This window comes from Sceloporus occidentalis, unplaced genomic scaffold (genome assembly GCF_023333645.1).
Source record: "Sceloporus occidentalis isolate IW3139 unplaced genomic scaffold, rSceOcc1.0.p SCAF_7, whole genome shotgun sequence".
NCBI classification, from domain to species: Eukaryota; Metazoa; Chordata; class Lepidosauria; order Squamata; family Phrynosomatidae; genus Sceloporus; species Sceloporus occidentalis.
Window position 1 is genome coordinate 90,392,352 of NW_028316987.1, and position 17,189 is coordinate 90,409,540.

General features: G+C 39.3%; 1 protein-coding gene across 5 annotated transcripts in view; it reads right to left on the bottom strand.

Moving 5' to 3' along the window:
- Positions 1–2,663: 2,663 nt before the first annotated feature.
- Positions 2,664–17,189, bottom strand: part of LOC149310079 (sodium channel protein type 5 subunit alpha-like) — a 45,088-nt gene continuing 30,562 nt past the window's right edge. For 4 of the 5 annotated variants that reach the window (XM_089533645.1, XM_089533644.1, XM_089533642.1 and 1 more), the window contains 8 exons: positions 16,660–16,833; positions 16,241–16,372; positions 13,431–13,658; positions 12,734–12,790; positions 10,769–10,906; positions 10,305–10,409; positions 7,593–7,863; positions 2,871–5,474 (listed from right to left, as the gene is read on the bottom strand). In XM_089533645.1, the coding sequence (XP_089389771.1) occupies positions 4,327–5,474; positions 7,593–7,863; positions 10,305–10,409; positions 10,769–10,906; positions 12,734–12,790; positions 13,431–13,658; positions 16,241–16,372; positions 16,660–16,833 (2,253 nt within the window). In that variant the 3' untranslated portion in view covers positions 2,871–4,326. Of the gene's footprint in view, positions 5,475–7,592; positions 7,864–10,304; positions 10,410–10,768; positions 10,907–12,733; positions 12,791–13,430; positions 13,659–16,240; positions 16,373–16,659; positions 16,834–17,189 lie in introns of all 5 variants that reach the window. The other variant, XM_089533646.1, reaches the window with a different exon arrangement.

The window sequence follows — 17,189 nt, forward strand, 5'->3', positions numbered from 1 at the left end:
AAACAGTATATAAAATCTTATATAGTGTATAACATCTTGGCTCCCCCTCATACTTTCTCCATAATAGGAAGGAAAGTAACGTGAGGTGAGAAGATTGTGGTGCAGATCGTTGGCATGACTTATGTGATGATGTGTCGGTGTTCCAATACTGTTATGGGCCTATGAAAACAGCATCCAATAAACTATTTTGAGCAGCTGAGAGAAATTAGGAGCAGAGAAAAGAAGTACTTAAACCTTTCTTCATCTACTGTTTTCCTGCTCCACATCATCCACAAACATCTGTCTCAGCACCATGAGCTGTCATTCTGTACATTTTATGTAATTTGCAGCTTGAGATACATGTTGTCCCAACTGGAGATAGTAGGTTATCTAACTCCATTGTGGAGCTGGATGTGTATCTGGAAGGCCAAGAGATGATTAATAGGCATGCTTTTGTCAGTTTTAGCTTCCATGCCAACTACAGCTTTTCATGGTGAATCCAGACTTGGGTTTAGTCTACTGTAAAACACTTTCTCTGGACTTGCCCTTGAAGACAATCCAGATTCTACAGGCAGCTCAAAACTTTGATTGATTGATTGATTGATTGATTGATTGATATCCCACCTTTGTCCCAAAATAAGACCAAATGCAGATTACAGAATTTTGACTAGAGCCAGTCAACCAGGTGATATACTGTACTACTTTTCAGTTTGTTTCTGGGTTCAGTTAGATGTGATGCTTTTGGTCTTTAAAATGCTAAATGGCCTAGGATCAACATATTTCAACAATTATCTTTTTGTGGGGTTCATAATTTGGATCAATTGATAGGTTCAGATCAAGAATTCTTGCTATTTTCCATACTATAGTTCACTGATCAGCTACCCATAGGTGTACTATGGCATATTTCCAATTGCAACAGCTTTTGGCATCTGTATATGGATCTTTAACACTGAGTGCTTTCAGTGCAGGAACGCCACTCCCGTTGTGCTGGAGAAATTAATTTTAACCTCAGAGATACTACAACTAACATGTCCAGTTGATAAATGTTTGTTCGAAAGTACTACATTTCATGTTAATGACATTTGAATGAAATGGAGTGCAGGGTTAGATCATTCTGTACAAACCCATTAAAAACCTGCCACTGCCTCGATGTCTAAGATTTCTTTAGATGTAAAACTTTGTTTGGTTCAGCAAAAAAAAAACAAACGTATTTAGAATAAGTTCATTCATATCTTATGTATTTCCCTTTTTTTCTTTCTGCTTTATTTGCTTTCTTTGTAATCTTATGAGGGAGAGCTGTATTTCTGAAGCTGATCCTATGAAACTGCTTTATTCTTCAGAGGCCCTGCTTTGGTTTTTCTCCGCTACCACTGCTTTGTAACATGAGTGCATGTGATAGAATCTTTTCATGAGTAAAACACAGTATTTGGAATAGTCTCCCAAGACGGGAGGACAATATACCTTCCACATGGAGGCGTGATGAGAAAGAAGGCATAGAATCATAGAATGTAAGGTGAATGGCCCTTCCTCCATTTCTTTGAACCAAGTCAGTTTCTCTCCCTGCTGCCTTCAAGCTCCAAAAATATTCTGATGGACCTCCTGTGTTACATGTACCTGGGATCTGGCAGTGAGCTAGAAACTAGAAATACCCCAGCACCAAACCTCTATGACTCATTAACTGAACCCATTTTATATGTTATGTCTTCGTAGCCAGGATGACAAACAGTGCATTTTATCCTCCTCATCAAATTCTCAGGATTTGCAGAGAGAAACATTTAAGATTAAGTATGTATAGTTTCAACATCATTTTTGTAGTATAGCCTGTCCTCTACATGACTCCTTGGGCAACGAACCAACTCCAGTTGTTAGCTCCAACTGATGCAAATCCAATGCAACATCCAAGGGGTGACATACCAATTCCCCACTGATTCATTGTGACTATGCTAAGTGTCAGTGACAACTGGATTGAAATCAAAGCCAACAAGATAAGAGATTTTAGGCTGCTGGCTGGGCCATCTCCCTGTTAGTTAACAAATGAATCTGAAGACTCTTTCTTTCTTAGGAGTGGGAGAGTGATAATCTTCATAGAGCTTTAGAGACTCTATCATTTTTGCATTAGGGAAATCACAGAGTATGATGGACAGTGGACATAGCACTGGAATGTGTCAAAGCCTTTAGAATTACAAAATGTTAGAAGCTGCTGCCCCCTAATGGAGTTAGGCTGTTATACAGGTGTCCGTTTTTAAGACATCCACCATGCTCACTAGCTACTTCTTTTATTTCAATAGATGCACTTTAGATCTAGTCTAGTCTTCCTGCCCATCTCCTCCATCTAACGTGTAATGTACAAGAACGTCAGGTTCACAAGCTCTTGTGTTGTTGGATAAAGAACGCCCAGCAGGAGCAGAGAGTTCTCCAATGCAAGCGTACATTCGGAGGAGTCACCAAAGGGTCTTCGGCATGGTTCCCAAGAAACCTTATTTAAGTTATACAGACACTTTCCTCCCCAGACATAGAGAAAGATAAGTTGAAATGATCCATGGTTAGCCACTTGAATAGAAGTTCCAAGTTCCCCACTCATTTCTAGTGAAAAGACCAAACAAGCATTCAAATCTCCAAATCCATTTTTATTGAAGTATTATAATTTCTGAAATACTATTCATATTACATAGACAAAGCGGGTACATTTGTTAGCTTGCTTAAGCATTATGAATATGTATATTACAGTGATGCAAGCAAATGGTGGAGAAATGTGTCTCTCTAGACAACACTGTACTGTAATCCATAGCATTTTTCACCATGCTTGGACTGATGGGAGTTCCAGTCTAGCGACATCTGGAAGTCCACACAATCTCCATCACTGATTTAAGAAATCCAGTTCTTATATTAAAATGTTACATGAATCTATGCAGCCAAACTCCAGGAAAATGCAACGGCTGCATTTTTTATAGGCGTTATACTTATCCTCACTACCTGTGTTGTATAAAGACATTAGGAAATGGTTACTTTGATTAGTAGACATTTACAAAATCCATATAATGGAAGAAGCAAAACCCAATTTGGCTAAAGGGAAGGCATTTCTGTATTACAATTGCCTCACCATATGGTACTGATGTTCCTTTGGGGAAAAAAGACTCTGTGCCAAAATATTATCTTGAACTGACAGCAGATCCTGAGCTGGTGATTTGATGGAAAACTACAGAGGGGAGCAGCCTGTGCATCACCACCGAGATATGGCAAAAGAAAGGGACAAGCAAGAATCATAGAATCGTAGAGTTGGAAGAGACCACAAGGGCCATCCAGTCCAACCCTTGCCATGCAGGAAATCACAATCAAAGCATCCCTGACAGATGGCCATGAGACCAACCAAAAATCAGAAAGCAGGTCAGGTATACTCTTTGACTGCTACAATCACATTAACAGCAAGTGGCTACCTACTGTATATACTCATGTATAAGTCTAGAAATGTTAGTCAAAAATTGACTCCAAAAAACTCAGTCGACTTATCCACAGATTAATGTAAGTACTACTATTTTACTCTTATTAAAAAATGAAATATTTCCTGATGAAAGGCAAGAGTGAAATCTGTCCTGGAAGCATTGCTCCTCTTCTACTCTCTCGTTCAGGCTTTAGTGTGAGAAAAAACAGTTAAGCCAGCTGAAATCTTATAAATTCTTTGGCATTGTTTTCCTTACTTTATTACATGTCCCTAAGTTTTACCCTCGACTTATCCACAGGTCATGTCAAAATCCATAATTTTGGGCCCAAAACCTGCCCTCGACTTATAGATGAGATTGACTTATAGTTGAGTATACACAGTAGTTTTAGCAATAAGGAGGCCAACTTTTGCAGAGATGCACCAGTAAGTCTGGCTGTTCTGGCAGCCTGGCTCTCTTTCCAAGTCCAGACTCCAGAAGATATTTTTGAATGAGCAGAACATTGCCCAGACAGCACTGAGAAATAAAGAGATGATGGGATATATTTTGGAATGCAGAAAGTCCTCATCAGCCAATCTTAGCATCCATTTATGCCTCTCTAGCCCCAGATTTATTGGAATATGCAATGCTTAAAGTACAGTAATAGGTTAACAAAACACCTATCAGTTTAAAATACTGAGTAGAAAAAGTGCAAATTATTTCCCTTTAACTATTATTTATGACCCCCAGTTACATTTTTTTAGTTCTTCTGACAACTTCTCAATGGAAACACTGCAGAGTTAACTGTGTGTCATAAAATCTCATAGACAGACAGTTAGCTTTAATTAAGCTGACTACAGAGACAGAAATATAATTGAACATTGCATTTTCTAGAAAATCAGGTTGTAGCAAGAAAACAGCAAACTGTAATTCACTTGGTGTCATCATTGCTACAGTCTTTGATCTTCACCTGAGGAATATCACCAGCAGTGGCATTACTATAAGATGGTGGAATCAATACACAGGCTGGACTTTGGGAATCATCTGACCCACTGTCTTCTTCGCTTTCATTTATCATGTAAACAGAGCCATCTTCCTCTTCAGGTATGTTTTTAAAGAGGCTTCCCACACTGGCTTCTTGGCATGATTTCTTTATTGCAAGGTGAAGGAGATGTTTTCTGAAAGCCCTCTGGATAATGACAGCACTCTCCTCCTGTTTCCGCTTGGGAGTTGTTACTATGGGTTCATAAGCAATCTTCTCTGGATATTTTTCCTCTATCTTTGTCTCCAGCACGTCCATTTCTCCAGCTTCTCCCAGTACCCTTTTGGTAAAAGCAAACAAAATGTCCAAGCAGTGGATTTTATTTCCATTCACCATTGGGAGGCCCATTGCCATCAGCTGTTGTCCGTTTGGTTTGGGTACACGTAATGGTTCCACCAGAGCATCTGCAAAGTCTGAAAGTGCTGAATAAGAAATAAATTGGGTTGCTTCTGGATCAAATCTTGCCCAAACTTCATAAAAAATTTCAAAATCATCATCACCCAAAGGCTCTGTGCTTTCTTCAGTGGCCACATTCAAGTTCTCTATGATGACAGCAATGTACATATTAACAACAATAAGGAATGATATAATGATGTAGCTAACAAAATAGGAAATTGCCACGCCTCTGTTAACACAAGGGCCCTTTTTCTGTGAGGGGCCAGAACAAATACTATTACTACTACTGTCAAGCATTGGGTTGAGAAGGCTATGCCAACCAGCAGACGTTGTGATTTCAAAGAGGCAAAGCATGCTGCCGCCAAAAGTCTGGAAGTTGAAAATGTTGTCAATGCCTCCTTTCAAACTGGCACAGGCAAAGTTGCCCATGCCAAAAATAGCATAAATGAACATGATCAGAAAAAGCAGGAGCCCAATATTGGTAAGAGCAGGAAGGGACATCAGCAGTGCAAAAAGGAGGGTCCGTAGCCCCCGGGCCCCTCGAATGACCCTCAGGAGTCGGCTCACCCGGGCCACTCGAATGATTCTCAGGATGGTGGGTGGGAAATTGAACCTTGTACCAAGTTGGGTAGATGCAGAACCTGTTTTTTAAACAACAACAACACATTTCTTACAATTACCTGCAATTATCATCTCACTCCACAATCTACTACATGATACTGACTGAGGTTTTGGACAAGTTAGGAATCAGAGATTTAACATTGGGTAATGCAAGCATGTTCCAAGCAGTGTCAGTTTTTGTAGTTATGCTCTTGTGATCCAGTCTATGGCAACTTCATTCACATGTTCCATAAGTCTGTTTGCAATCACTCCCTATCACATCTGGAACTACAGTTGTTCTCTTTTCCCAGAGGTACTGCATCTCAATTTGTAATGATTTAACAGTAACAATAAATTAATCATTTTCAATATCATTTTTGTTCTTATAAGTATAATTAAACTATCAATAGAGTTAAAGCTATTTAAAAGATACATTTAAATTTAAATACTTGAAGGGGTGAAATATTGAGGAGGGAGCTAACTTGTTTTCTGCTGCTCCAGAGACTAGGACCCGGAACAATGGATGCAAGCTATAGGAAAAGAGATTCCACCTCAAATTAAGAAGAACTTCCTGACAGTAAGGGCTGTTCGACAGTGGAACACACTCCTTCCTCGGAGTGTGATGGAGTCTCCTTCCTTAGAGGTCTTTAAACAGAGGCTGGATGGCCATCTGTTGGGGATGCTTGGATTTCCTGCATGGCAGGGGGTTGGACTGGATGGGCCTTGCGGTCTCTTCCAACTCTATGATTCTATATCCATTATCGAGCAATAAAGGCAGACAGTGCCACACATTATTAAAAGCCCTTTCCCTATAAACAGTCAGCCCCCTGAAACCTCTGAAAGGAGCTACAGAGGAGGCCAATGGAATGTAGTTTCCATTTTATGCTAAACAAATTTCCATATTTAACTCTATCATGTTATCAACTGCAGTAATTAATGTTTGAATTCCCATGCAGGATTCCTGCCAGAAATCAGTTGATCATAAGTCTTATTATATTATATTGATTACTATAATGGGAGAAATGAGAGCATAGAGGAAAGATGTACTAAGGCCTTTTCCCCATGCTTCTTGCATTGGTTTGTTCCATTTTTATTGTGTTCTACTTCCTCATCCAGAAACCCAGTAGTGAAGGACAGAACTGAATACAAAACCATGGCCTAGAAAACAATGTTGGTAATCCTGTCAGGACTTAAATCATTAATCAAAAAGTTGATGTTACCAATCCTTCTTAGAGCAAAGAATTGCCGTTGCCTTCAGCATTGTTGGTGAGACTATTAAGAAAACTATTCTGCTTTAGCATTAGGCATAGTGAGATCCAATCTATCATGTGATCACTGATGACATAGCGGTACAATGTCAGTTAAGCATAATATCACATACCCTTTTTATAGCACTGCCTTGATTAGAAGGTATATGATCACTGGGACAGGTGAGCAAATCAAGCATACAGTTTTTGTAAGAACATAGTGCAAGGTGACCCTCCTCTTCCTGTAGCTAGAAAGTCTTCCCTAATACCGGAAAGCCCAATTTTATCCTCTTTCGCCAAGTGTTAAGCAGAAACTCTGCACCATATTTTCAGGTTTTTCTCTTGAAGCATGATAACTTGAAATATGGTACTTTATTAAAAGAATGTGCATGTTTATATGGTGTTACAATAGGTTTGAAAGTTTTGTTCCTGATCCAAACTTGGGGTGGGGTGGGGTGGGGGTTTGTCCAGCTGCTACCTAGGAAACAGATTTGGCAGTGATCTGCATTGCCACTACTAGTTACTGGTTCAGGGTAAGTGGATTCAGGCACTTTATTCCATTGTCCACTTCACTGATCAGTGATGAGCTTCTTCTGATGAACTTTTAAGGGCACTGGGATCTGATCCAAAAGAGATAATCTCACATTTTGGAGTATTCTTTTACATAGGTCAGGTGCAGAAAGGAGACCAATGAACAGAAGCCTATCTCCATAACAGATTGCCTTTGCTGGATTAGAATAGCTCATCAAGCTATATTCTGTATTCTATTACATTCTTGCAACCCCACTGATTTCTAAGTCCCTAGAATGTAAGAGAGGAGAATGAAACTTCTTTAAAATGCAAGAGTCAGTCTCACTTTGCATCTACCTAGTGTTGACAAAATACAGTTCAAGATGAGAGGTTTTTACTTACTAAGTATAGAAAGAATCACCACCACAAAATCAAATATGTTCCAGTTGTCCCTGAAGAAATATGCCCTCAAAGCCAGCATTTTCATGATGCATTCTCCAGTAAAGAGAGCAACAAAGACAAGATTTATGGTTTCAAGGAGTTTTTTGACTTCTGGGTTTTGGTCTTCATGTTCCACTGCCATGATCACCACATTTAAGAAAATGAGACTTATAATGAAAATATCAAATCCTTGCTTGTTTACAATGTCATAAAGGATTCCTTGGCAAGTGTTCTGTGGTGGAAAAAAAGTTCTGACATTACTGGAGGATTCCAAAACAATGCAGAAGTGATAGCCAATTCTTCAGATTCACTAATAAATTTTCTTTCTTTCAGGCAACATGAATGACTGGGCATGAAAAAATAGTGTACTTGGTTAAGGCAATCTTTTATTTATGAACTAGATGGTTATACTGTGTGGAGCTCAGGTTTCTGGTTTATCATAATACTTAGAACTGGGGAGCAGTTTTCCTGAAACTGAACGCAGACTTGTAGGCTGATGTATGCAGTACACAGTATGGCACACTTCCTTGAGAGATCTGCAGGTCTATCATACTGCACTGCTATAGCACTATATTCCATTTTAACTACCATGACAACATCATGGGGAATTGAGGTTTGCAGTTTACTGAGGGGCATTTAGAATTCTTAGCCAGAGAAGTTTGGGGCCTCACTAAACTACAAACTCCAAAATTCGATAGAATGTTGTCATGGCAGTTAAAGTGGAATATAGCACTCTAACAATGTAGTGAGGTAAATTAGTTAGCTTTTTAAAAATGCACCTGCATTTTGTTTACTTTTTCTTCTTATGACTCTCACAATCAAGATGGCATTGGTGAATACAAAGAAGAGCTGCTTTGACATGGGAACATAGGCTGTGCATGCTGGTACTAATAGTCTGAGGGTGCATCTGCACAGTAGAAATAATGCACTTTGACACCACTTTAACTGCCACGGTTCCATCCTACAGAATCCTGGGATTTGTTTTATGACAGAGAAGGATAAAGACCTTGTAAAACTACAGATCTGGAGTAGACCAAGACTCCAAAAGCTTATGCTACAACTTCTTTTGAACAGTTAGCCTCAAAGGTACTACAAGATCTATTTGCATACAAAATAGGATTGTATGTCATAAAATGGATCGACAGCACTTAAAGTGGTGTCAAACTGCACTATATTTCCAGTATAATTCACCTAGATTTAACTCTAGAGTCGGAATGGGCAACTTATACCCTTCAAGGTGTAGTTAGATTCCAAAGCCTATCATCCCTGCCCACTGACTATGCTGCCTGGGGATGGTACATGGAGTCTACCAATATTTGAAGTCCCACAAGTTGTCCACTAATACTCTAAAACCAACTTTCAATTCTAAAGTGACACAGAAGATCATCATAAGCGTGTGAAACGTTCACTTTTTCACCAAATACCTTAATGGCAGTTCATGCCAAGGCAAATAAACTAAGAAACAAAGTCTCTTGCCAGATGTTTGGGCTTCCAGGATGATTGGAGTCTGTCAGAATGGTCAGACCAAGAAGTAGCAGGTACCTTGGATTCAGGCAGCTTTCAATTTCAGTTCAAAGTTATCTAGATTCAGGAAATCAGCAAGCCATTCACTGATCTAAGGATAACATTACGTTTTTGGATTAAACCTATAATCTTTCAGCCAGCACAATATTGGCCATGCTGGCTAGGAGATTCTGGAAGCCATAATCCAAAAAAGCAACATTTCTAAGCTCTGATCTGTAGCATTAGATTATCCTTCTATTATAGTTTGATTTATCCGGATAGGTAAATCACACACTTTTATGACAAATTCCTGACTAGATTGGCCTGATTTATCCCTCCTCTGGCCAGCAACCCTAACAGTGCAAGAAACCAGTGCCTGGCCCACAATGGATCTGGTCTGTGTCATCCAGTAAATGACAGTCCAAGATTCTTTCAAAAGGAAGTAAGCACTGGCTCCCTTCTGGTCCAACAAAGTGCAGTGCAGATCTTTGACAAATTAAACATGCAATCTCAGAATCAACCTGTATTCCTAATTATTGGGGGGAGGGTTGTTGTGGAACATTGAGCTCACTGATTTCTCTGTTCTTTCTGGAAAAATATATTCAGAAATTATATAACAATTGGCTATAATCTAATTCATAATAATAATAATAATAATAATAATATAAGTAATAATTGATGTTAATGACTATTAGCAGTTGTGTACTATATATACTCGTGTACAGTCGACCTCGTTGTAAGTTGAGGACAGGTTCTGGGAGACAAAATTATGGACCGTAATTTTGGATTTTGATATGACCCAAGGATAAGTCGAGAATAAAATGTAGAGTTGCTAGCTAAGGATGTAAAGGATGAAGCAAAGGAAAAATATGCCAAAGAATTTACAGAGTTTTTTGGGTCAATTTTTTTTTACTAAAATTTCTAGACTTATACATGAGTATATACAGTATGTTTGCCTGCTGCAATATAAATTTATGCTGTAATAAATTTCTTTATACAATGCCTCAGGAGCCCTTGTTGGTTCTGTGGGATTAAGTAACCAATTTGACTATGCAAGCAAAGCTCAGAATTAATTTATATTAAACTGATTATATTACTATGATATTTCAAATATTTTTCTGTAAGTCAGATGTTAACAAAGCATTGCATTTCTGTCTGCTGCTTTCTTACCAGTGGCCGTGGAACAGGTTTAAGGGGTTTCTTGGTACCAAGTTTTTTCAGTGCATTATAATATTTCTTCTGATCTTCTGACAAAAATATGAGTTCTCCACCTAAGTAAATGATAATAACACTTTTATTAAATTTAAAATATCTCTTGTGGCCTCCACAAATATACTGGCTGGTTTCCTTTCCACTGGCAGAAGCCAACACAGGGACACCACTACACAATCCTAACACTGCTGGTTTTAGAACTGTACTCTTATTTAAGTGACTAAAACCAGGGCTTGACTACCAAGGTGCCAAGGATCACTTTTCCTCAGCCTTAGCTTTCCATGGGAACATTCTCATCTGTAAATTAGTAAAGCAATATATTGTACACATATTCAATGTGATCCCAACCCACATGCCAGATATACTTTGTGATGTTGAAAGATTTTGTAATGAAGTTAAGTCCGCCCTGACTAGATACATATCTTTTTCCTTTGTTGGTTAAAATTGTCAATAACAACTCCAATGAATAGATTCAACATGAAGAATGATCCAAATACGATAAAGACCACAAAATAGATGTATGCGAATTGATTGTTTTCAAAACACGGCAGTTCCTTATCCTGAAATAAAACAGAAAGGAAAGACATGCATAATTAAACAGGAACCAATAACTTATCATGCCCATTCTTAATTTGTTGTTGTTGTTGTTGTTGTTGTTAATCGGTTTTTAGTTGATTTCAACTCATGTAGACCCTGTGGAGGAGATATCTCCAACACTCCCTATCCTCCACTGGTCCTGAAAATTCATACCCAAGAGCTCCTTAGTAGAGTCCATCCATCTACCATGTGGCCTTCCTCTCTTTCTTGATCCCTCCACCTTTCCTAGAATTATTGTCTTTTCCAATTATTTGTGCGTTCTCATGATGTGGACTAATATGACAATCTCAACTTTATCATCTTGGCTTCTAGGGATCTGTTCAGGGACCCATTTGTTTGCCTTTTTAGCTGTCTATGGTGGGTTACAGACCGCCGCTTTGCGGTGGTCTGCCGCCGCCGTTTGCTCCGTGTGGGAGCCGCAGCAGCCACACCGCGCGGCTCCTGCACGGACCGAAAAAGAAGCTCCGAAATGGAGCTTCTTTAAGCGGCGCCTCTATGACGTCGCGAGGCGCCAGGGGTGGACTCGCGACGTCATAGACGCCACGATACGTGCGGACGCACAGCGTCCGATACGTAAACATGGCGGCCCCCATGTGGAAGGGGTGCCACCATGTTGTACTGATGGAATATGTACTAGGGTTAGGGGGGTGCGGAAGCACCGCCCCTTCCTAACCCTAATACGTATTCCATACGTATTTTTTGGCGGTTTGTAACCCGCCCAAGGTATCCTCAGCACTCTTCTCCAGCACCATATTCCAAATGAATTGATTATCATGATCTCTGGAGTTTATCAGACGAGGGAAATTGGAAGTATAATCCAATGGCAATCCGAACGCAATCATGAGGTTTAACATTATTGCGTGATAAACTGCCACACGCAATTTCAGGCAATGGCAAGCTATTTTCGGGCAATGGGAAGTCAGTTTGAATGCAATTCGAATTCACATAAATTCGCTGAACTAGCGAATTCACATGAATGCGTTCTGGCCCCACTTTCTTTTCATTCAAAATTAAGAGAAATTCCTCCCGTGTGATAAACTCCTCAGTTTCCAGCTCCCAGTTCTTGAAGGAGAGGGAGGCTGTGCATTCAGAGGGAGGCTTGCATTCAGAAGGAGGATCTGAGAGTGGGAAGGAATTGTCCTTAGAACTAGACCCAGACATCTCCAGTGTCCTGGAAACTTCAGCACAAGAAAAACATATTTGTCCTGCATCTGAACATGAAACTCCTTTGTTAAAAAAAATTCACTACCCAGTGGTTTGTTTCTGGGACAATTTGAAGTGCTCACCATGACCCGTCCTATACAGTCCTATGGGGCTCAGGTCCAGATGATCTGAAAAGACTATATCTCCCCAAATGCTTGACCAAGGGTTGAATGTGAAAAGGTCATTAATGGAGTGCATGTTTTTACTGTTATTACCCTGGTCTTAAATGATTTTATGTTATTTTAAAGTATTGATGTTTTAGTATGACAGCTTATAAAAAATGTTTTTACCTTTTTTATAACATCATGCACCTTGCTTTGATACATGTTTGAGTTATGGAGGGTTCCGTTTGGGGGAAAGCCAGTAAATTAGTTAATAAATTCTAATTTAAGATCAGGTTGTTATGGTAACCTACTAAAATTTAGTTTCAGAAACAACATAAAGTTGGTACAAAACACAAAGTGAAACCAATTATGTCAGTCAGAGACCACCAAGAACCACACTGTTTTATCTAAATAACATATTAGTGAAATTCTTCAATAAAACACGCAACAAAAGAAATTCTGTAACAACATTTCATGACTTACATTAGAGGGTGCGTCTACTGCAGCATACATAATCTCCATCCAGCCTTTAAATGTTGCCTTGATAAAGATGCATAGAAATAAAACAAGTTATTAAAGCATTTTGTTAGCGATTTTGCCTAATTTGTCTTTGCAGAAACAAATGTCAAGATGGAGGAGTGGAATTATATTCCTGCATCATTCGCTTCTTCCTCTCTAAAAATGTTCTGTGTTCCCAGAGTGAATTTAGTTTACTATCTATTCCCCATTTGTCTGCTAAGATCCACAGTAGACCTGATGGGGCAAGGATATTAGGGTTTTCCCCCCACTTCTGCCCCATATGTATATAAAAACAGAGATGGGGCTGCCTTCCATATCTCTCATATATAGATTTTTCAAAAGCAGGAGGTTCAATTGACATGGAGTTATAAATTTAATCCTGTCAATTCACACTTTGCAAGTGTACAGCAGCAAATAATGGTTATATTTCAGTCATGCTATCTATCTATCTATCTATCTATCTATCTATCTATCTATCATCTAGTTTATTTAAACTATCCAATATTGGAACAGCATGGAAAAAATATTTTTAATGCAAAAACTAATATATAAAAATCCTTTAGAAATCAGAATAGAGAAAATCCCCCCCCTTTCTTTTTTTTTTTGCTACATGTATCTGTTTTGCTTTACAGCTATAGAATATATCCCTGACTGAACATACCACTTGAAGGAGAGCCAAATATCCTTTCATAACATTGTCAAAGTTGACCGGTGCATTGATCTGGACGCAGTCATTCCTGTTTACAACTGGAACAGAGGAGTTGCAGCTCCAAAATTTTCCTCTGAACAGCTGTACTCCTAGAATGTTAAATGGGAGCCAGAGGACAATGCAGACAAGTAGCACATTCCCAATGGAAGGAATAGCTCCCGCAAGGGCATTCACTACAACCTTAAACAGAAAAATGAAAGATACACAATCTGTAATTCACTGTACACAGCTGTGAGAACAAGAAATTTCACAGCCAAGCAATATGACAAACATGAGCATTTACATGGTTCCCTGGTTTGCAAATGAGCCCTGGTGATTTACTGGATGTGGTATGGATTTTGTTGTAGGAACCTGGCTTTAAAGTTCAGCTCAAAAGGTGGATTTGGCCAACAACCATCTCAGTTTCCATGAAACCAGAATACGGAGGTTGCCTTATTCTAGTACAAAAGATAAAAGAAATAAGGCAAGATGACTGTCAGTCATCTCAATCAGATTTGCTGTAGGGAATTCTGATTGTTTTAATTTGATGTTGGTGGAGGGTTGAGGATTGTATAGTTTTGATTATGCTTTGTATTTTATTTCCTTCTCTTTTTTTTTTTTTGGTAACCCATTTCGATCCGTAGGGAGAGGAGGGATAATTATTATTATTTCCTGAAATTGTGTGCATGCTTCCTTAAACTAAAAATAAATAAACCAGATAATATTTTATGAGTTCCTCATTTTTTTCCAGATGTTCAAAAAGCTGAGGGCTTTTTTTTTCTTGAAGGAGATATCACTGGAAACTTACAGAATCTTCTAATGTTTGATTTATATATAAGCAGAGGCAAGCAGCATACATGCTCCAACCATGTGGCAGATCCTTAGAGACATAGCTGCTTCCAATCACCTTATTCCTTTGCTCTCTTGCTTTCTTTGTCTCAGTTCAAAATACTGCCATGTCCCCTTCCTGGGGCAGATCACTGTTTAATGCACTAGCTAATATTGAAAAGCTCTCCAAATGCCGCCTAGATAGAGTGGTTTCCACTAAACAACCAGTGATAACACATCTACCTTCTGTGAAAGAGACGTTTTGGGACTGAGACAGGCATTTCTTTGTAAACAAGTGTATTTTCTTATGAGTATGTAAAGTAGCATGACACTGTACTTAATGTTATTTCAATCGCTCTTCTTTGTTCCTTTTCAAATTTTCTCCTCCTCACATTTTCTCTTCCCACTGAATTTTCTTTTTTTCTTTTACATACTTCTAAAAATGTTGATACTGACACTTAAAATGCTAGGCAGCTCAGGATCAGACTATTAAAAATGGGACTTTATCACATGGGGAAAATTAACTGAGTGAGAATCCGGGGTTATCCAATGTATTGCATGTAATTTCACAAAAGACTTTCACATGACATCGCACGCAAATGGGTTGCATCCTAAATAGAAATGTGTGAGATCCCAGGAATAGCTTGTTTCTCAGGAAGCTCTTGTATTGAAACGGAAGTGCAAAATCTTCCTCACTCACCGCACGTGCAAACATGCTAATTCAAAATCACAAACTTGATGAGTACGTACTCATGTGATAATTAAATTTGCATTCATGCTACTTTCTCCCTCGGATACACAGTGTGTTGCTTGTGCGTGTGATAAGCAATCACACAACTTTAAGCATTTCCACAAGACCCTGCCATGATTTTTAAAAGCCTGCCTGAACAAAAATGTTTTTACTTGCTGGCGAAAGGCCAGCAGAGAGGTGGGCAGCCTTGCTTCTCCCAGAAGGGAGTTCCAAAGGGTGGGAGCAGCCGCTGAGAAGGCTGTCTCTCTTGTGTCCTCACCAAGCAGGCCTGGGATATTGATGAGATTGAGAGAAAGCCTTCTCCTGAAGATCTTGGGGTTCTAGCAGGTTCGTATAGGGAGATATGGTTTCTCAAAGAGTCTGGACCTATGTTGCATTGCACTTTATAGGTTATGACCAGCACTTTGAATTGTGATCAGAAATGAACTGGTAGCCAGTGAAGCTGTTTGAACAATATACTCCCTGTAACTGGCCAGGTCAGGATTCTGGCTGTTGCATTTTGAACCCAATGAAGTTTCCGAACAGTTTCCAAAGGCAGCTCCACATAGAGTGTATTACAGTAGTCCAAACGGGATGTAACCAAGGCATGTGTCACTGTAGCTAAATATGACATGTCAAGGAATGGGCACAGCTGGTGCACTAGTTTTAACTGTGCAAAAATGCAGTTTGACACTGCTTTAACTGCCATGGCTCCATGCTATGGAATTCTTGGATTTGTTGTTTTGCGAGACATTTAGCCTTCTCTGTCACACAGCTCTGGTGCCCCAACAAATTACAAATCCTAGCATTCCATGGGATGGAGCCACGGCAGTTAAAATGATGCCAAACTGCATCCTTTCTGTAGTGCAGATTTAGCCTCAGAAACAGTTTTCCCAGCAGAAATTATTTCTCACAGCTAAGGCATTATTAGTAACTTTCCATTATTATGCTTTCTGCCGAAGGGTCAGGACCCATGTGTACCTATGCCGAGCCATCTACTCTGCTTATGCCAGATATATAAAATATAACTAAGCTGGAAAAGGGAGCATAAAAGGGCGGGAGGGGGGAGAGAAGAGGAGTGGAACCAAGAAGGTACTGTCATAGATGTCTTATAAGGCAATGCATTATAGAAGATTCCTTGAATAAATGACCAAAAAAAAGGAAACTAAATAGAAAGGGAGCTTCATGTTAATATTAAAAACATGCAGGTGTAGAAAAACAGTACCTTTATCCCTTTAAATCTGGACAATGCTCGAAGTGGTCTCAAGGCCCTCAAAGTTCTCAGAGATTTTGTAGAGATACTGTTGTCACACAGATGCTTTTGCTTTCGTAGAACTGTTTGCACAGGAAAGGAAAACTGCAGACATTGGAGAAAGATATTGACCGTTTACAGCTGGAGTCCAGGTTTTCAAACATTGTAAAGGAAACTCTTTCTATGCTGACTTGCTTACCAAGAAATCCCTATCATATGCTACAAATCTCATGAATACTAGAGAAAAAAAAATTCTGTACTCTCCACTCCATATTACTGCCTCCCTATGTCACTAATACTTGTGTGGGTCAAACATTTTTATTATTTGTATTTTTGACTAGAAAATCACTGAAAAAATCAATATGCAGCACAGCATCGCACACAATACTTACACATACAATAAAGAAATCAAGACAACACCAGCCATTGGTAAAATATGACCTGAAGCCATAAGCCATCCATTTCAGAAGCATCTCCAGGAAAAAGATGTAGAAAAAAAATATATCTGCATACTCCAGTATAGTTTTTATATGTTTTCTCTTGTCAAGATAAATGTCTTCAAAGATCTGGAATGTAAAAATGAAATTTAGAACTCTGAAGTGGAATACTTTAGCTTTGCACCAGGTGGTTAACTGTACCTTTGGCTTGTACAGGGGACTTCTTCTAAGGGATTGCAAATTTCTGATGCAATCATTACAACATTTGAAGTTCCATTTATGAGGCTGTCTCCTGTGATGAGCTAGCATGGTGTGGTGCTTTGATTATGGCTCTGGAGACCAGGATTTGAATCCCTGCTCAGTCTTGGAAACCCACTGGGTGACCTTGGCCAAGCCACACTCTCCCAGCCCCAGAGGAAGGTAAGGGCAAACCTCACCTGAACAGAACTTGCCAAGAAAACCCCATGATAGGTTTGCCTTAGGGT